The following is a 4,242-nucleotide window of genomic DNA, read 5'->3' on the forward strand; positions in this document are numbered from 1 at the left end:
CCAACATGGATTCTGTTAAACACTGAACAAGCAATATGAGTTTGCACAAGACAATTGGTACAAATGCATACTTTGATATATGGCAGTGGACAGGAAGTGTGCTGTGGCTTTAGTGGAGATAAAACTCTACAACACATTATTTAATATCCTATAAAATTACTCTTATTTACCTCCACCAAAATTAGTAAGACTGCAGTGTCAGTTTGGTTGAAAAGGGGTCTACACATTTGAAAAACTGAGGGAATTCATATGATCTACATTAAAAAATAAATACAAGAAATAACCATAACATTGAAAATGACCACAGCCTGAATGAGGAGGAGACAGGAAGTAAACTAGATAGGCATGTGTCTTTGACAAGTACAACAGAGTTTGCCAGTTATAGATGTGACAAAATGAGAAGGAAAACCAGAACAAAACGTGATGATTGAACACAAATTCTTCAACATTTCTCTGTTTCTGTTGCTTCTTTTTTCAGGTAAGGAAACCTTTATTTACAACTAAAACCTTTTTGCTATTTTACTTAATCTCAACAACAAATTTCAAACACACATTTTCAGATATGAAAATTAATTAGCTTTGAAAACCTCTTCCTACTGTAACACTTTATCAGCATCTAACTTACTGAACAGATTATTGTTAAGATTAACAGATGCATGAAGTAGTTTTGAATAATTCACTGTCTTAATGATAGACGTCTGATATTGATAAGTATGTTCAGTTACAATAGTCACCAAACTCTTGTTTTGTCTCAATTATTAGGTGTAATTTCTACATCAATTTTCTTTTACCTACTTTAGCTTTTATGCTGTGATACTTTCTGTTTGCTTTCTGCATTTATTTTTATATTCCTCCTTTTGGAGTCTTTGTGGAGCAAATCAGCTGAACTTGTTGTTTTGAACTGGTTGTTAAGAGTAAGCTGAAAGTCTTTATGAGGACATTATGATTCACTAATTAAAGGAAGCTCTCCGTGTATCTAGATGTATTACAAGGTCTGTGTTTTTTTTATATTTGTGCTTCAGTTTGAAGGTAAGGATACATGTAACATGTAAGAGATTTTTTTTTCTTCTTTTGAGTTTTACTTTATTTTGAAATCCAAGAGAGCTGTGCTTTTGTTTGACAACCCAAATCAAGTTTTTTGTTAGTTCTTTTGTAATAAGAATGTAAATCGTCTCCGTTCAGACAACTATTGTTTTTTTTTTCTGTTATATTCTCAGGAGATCTAAGTGGAGATCTTTCACTCTCCTTCACTGTCAGAGATGGAGATAAAGTCACTTTGCCTTGTGAAAACATGATCAAAAACCATCACAGCTGTGACACTACCACCTGGCTCTTCACTGATTCAAGAGGAAAAGCAGCAGTAGAGCTGGTTAATCTTGGACAAATCAAAGAAACAGTCAAATCAGACAGACTGAGTGTTAGAGCAGAATGTTCACTGGTTATAAAGAAGGTCACAGCTGAGGATGTTGGTCGTTACACCTGCAGACAGTTTAGAGGCAATCCAGGGAAACAGCAAGGTCCAGATGCTGTGGTTTATCTGTCTGATGTCATCAGTGAGTATTTACACCACAATATGTTGAAGTTCAAACTGTGTTGTTAGCGCAACATCATGAAACATTACATTTAGTGAAAAGAAATGTATTTATACTTTTTAATTCTTCTTGCGTTTATCTTCACCAGTGACTGAACAGAAGAGCAGGGATCAGGTGACTTTAAACTGCTCTGTGCAGGTACATGGACATTGTGAACACAAAGTGAAGTGGATTCATTACAGTGAAGGTCTGAATAGAGATTACTCAAACATAAAAACATTACAGTCGTCCTGCTCTGCTACTGTGACTTTTGTAAATTCTTTATACAGTCACATATCTAACTCTGACTTTAAGTGTAACGTAACAACAGAAGATGGCAAAGAGCAGCTTTTTACCTTCAGCCCTCATTCATCAGGTAAGAAAGGAGGAGAGATTTTAATGATTATGATAAAATTTTGAAAGTAACTTCACATTATTTGTTTATTTTAACAACTTAAAGTTTTAACTGACAGACAATTTATACAGACAATTTATTAGTGAAAGGGCCACTGAATCTTCTTTTTTCATTTAGGTGAACAAACAAACAAACAAACAAACAATTACAACAACAACAGTTAAATTGGAAATCACAATTGGAAATACAGTAAGAGCAGGTCTGGGGACAAAAGAGTTGGAAAGCATGGAAGGTTCAAGAAAATTACAAAGTAATGCCAACTTGTCCTCTGTATCATTTTTCCTCCGCTTTCTGAATTTCAGAACGAAAAGTTTGAGGTTTGTGTTGTGTGTTTTGCAAAGAAAAATACATTTCAAATATGCTTTTCGTGTTTTCTTTATCTTCCCAGGCTGGTCCTTGTACAGGCTCATCATAGTGGCTCTGGGTTTAGCAGCACTTAATGCTGCTGTTGTGATCGTCAACATCTGGATAAGAGTTGGTGAGAATAATCATATATGAACAAGATTTTGTTTGTGGAAGCTAAAGTTGACTCCTTACTTGGTCCTTTTAGGGAAAAAAGCACAGATGGAGGAAAACACGGTGAGTTTAACTTTTTTCGGACAAAGTATACACAATAAATAGGCGATCACACTGAATTGTGGATAAAACTGTATTTTCTGGCTCATGAACAAGTAGAACCCATCAGGATAAAAGAAAATCTTTACTTTGTCGGCTTATTAGTCTGATTGTGCTAAATGCAAAATGCAGTTACAGTTTTAATGACGTTCATTGTTCTGTATTTTACAGATGTGCAAAGATGAGGTTGATGATGGAGCAGTGAACTATGAAAATGTCCAATCTTCTGATGAAGTTTGACCAAGCCTCCTGCTTCTGGCAGATCTCACATATCAGCACATCAACGTGCTGTATATTTCTTTTTACCTTCATACTCAACCTTTTAAACAGAGACTCGTGCTCTTGCTTCAGTCACAGTTTGGATAACGATACTGAAACTGTGATACTCTCCTACTTTGAAAACCAAAGTGACTTTTATAAAAATAACTTCCTGCATCAGCTGTAAAAAGCTTCTTGTTTTGTTTTTTGAAGTGACCAGTATTTTTAATGGTTTTTCAACATTTATGTGCTTTGTCTCAGAATCCTTGAGCTTAGTTTTATCACTCTGTGAGGAAGAGCTGATTTAATCAGAACTACACATCTTTCTGCTTCCGTAATTACCCCCTGCTGTTCCCCCCTTTTAGAAAGGCTGTCCTTCTATTGTACACGCATAGTCAACACAAAGAGGAGACTTCAAACACACAAAAACTAAACAAAAAATACAACTTTATTCATTTATTTTGTAATAATTTTGACTTGAATGTAGCTCATTTTCATTAGAAAAAAAGAGACTTGAGAGAAACACATTTTTATGAAAGTCAGGCATTTTGATTTAATATTCACATTTTGTTTTGATTGCCACACAATAGCTACACTTGTTCTAAAGGCTCACCAGCTTTTACACATTTCCCTGAGCGATGGCTTTCTCACAAAGTTTACACATGCAACCCGGACAGGTATTATGCCTTAAGTGTCACGGCTGCACAGCAGTCGTGTGGTGTATTGAAAAAAGGATCCAAAATGCAGGTACCGACTGGGGTGCGAGTGAGTGTTTATTTACAACGGTGAGAAGGTGACAAAACAGGAAGAGCAGAGCGGGGAGTAAACAAACCTAAACTGGGAAAACTAAAGAACAAAACTTAAACCAAACACTCACGGGAGGAGGAGCGAAATGCACAAAGAGAGATGGCAGAGAGACGCAGAATGAATACCAGGTAACAGAATAATGCAGACTGACATGGAACTAAACAGACAACGCGACAGAGAGCACAGGAAAACACAGGGCTTAAATACACGGGGAGTAATCAGGGAATGGGCCACAGGAGGGAGACACAGCTGGGAGCAATAAGGCTAACGAGACAGGGGAGAGGTAAAACTGAACACACTGACATGAGACATGAACTTTCAGAATAAAACAGGAAACTAACAGACACAGAGAATCAGACAGGACACTGAATTTGACAGGCAGACTCATGAGCAGACACAATAACACCATGGACAGACAGAGGGAACACAGAGAAGTGGGAGCAGGCAGGCAAAGAACAGAAACCTAACAAATGGCAAAATCACAACAGAATACACACTCGGAATGAACAAAAGCATAAGGAAACACAAAACACTGAGTCCTCAGACTCAGGACCATGACATTAAGTCACAGCTGCA

The 4,242-nt window shown here is 36.8% G+C and overlaps 1 protein-coding gene across 2 annotated transcripts; it reads left to right on the top strand.

Moving 5' to 3' along the window:
- On the top strand, positions 1-3,751 carry LOC113006670 (uncharacterized). 2 transcript variants are annotated; one of them, XM_080289670.1, is made up of 6 exons: positions 1-478; positions 1,218-1,553; positions 1,681-1,947; positions 2,375-2,460; positions 2,537-2,565; positions 2,773-2,849. In XM_080289670.1, the coding sequence occupies exons 1-6, from the start codon at positions 424-426 to the stop codon at positions 2,804-2,806; spliced, it is 807 nt and encodes a 268-aa protein (XP_080145796.1). In that variant the 5' UTR covers positions 1-423; the 3' UTR covers positions 2,807-2,849. The 2 variants fall into 2 exon arrangements, with proteins under 2 accessions (XP_080145796.1, XP_025998551.2); XM_026142766.2 differs by having other exon boundaries at positions 12-478; positions 2,375-2,464; positions 2,773-3,751.
- The last annotated feature ends 491 nt before the right edge of the window (positions 3,752-4,242 follow it).

This window comes from Astatotilapia calliptera, chromosome 15, assembly GCF_964374335.1.
Source record: "Astatotilapia calliptera chromosome 15, fAstCal68.1, whole genome shotgun sequence".
NCBI lineage: Eukaryota > Metazoa > Chordata > Actinopteri > Cichliformes > Cichlidae > Astatotilapia > Astatotilapia calliptera.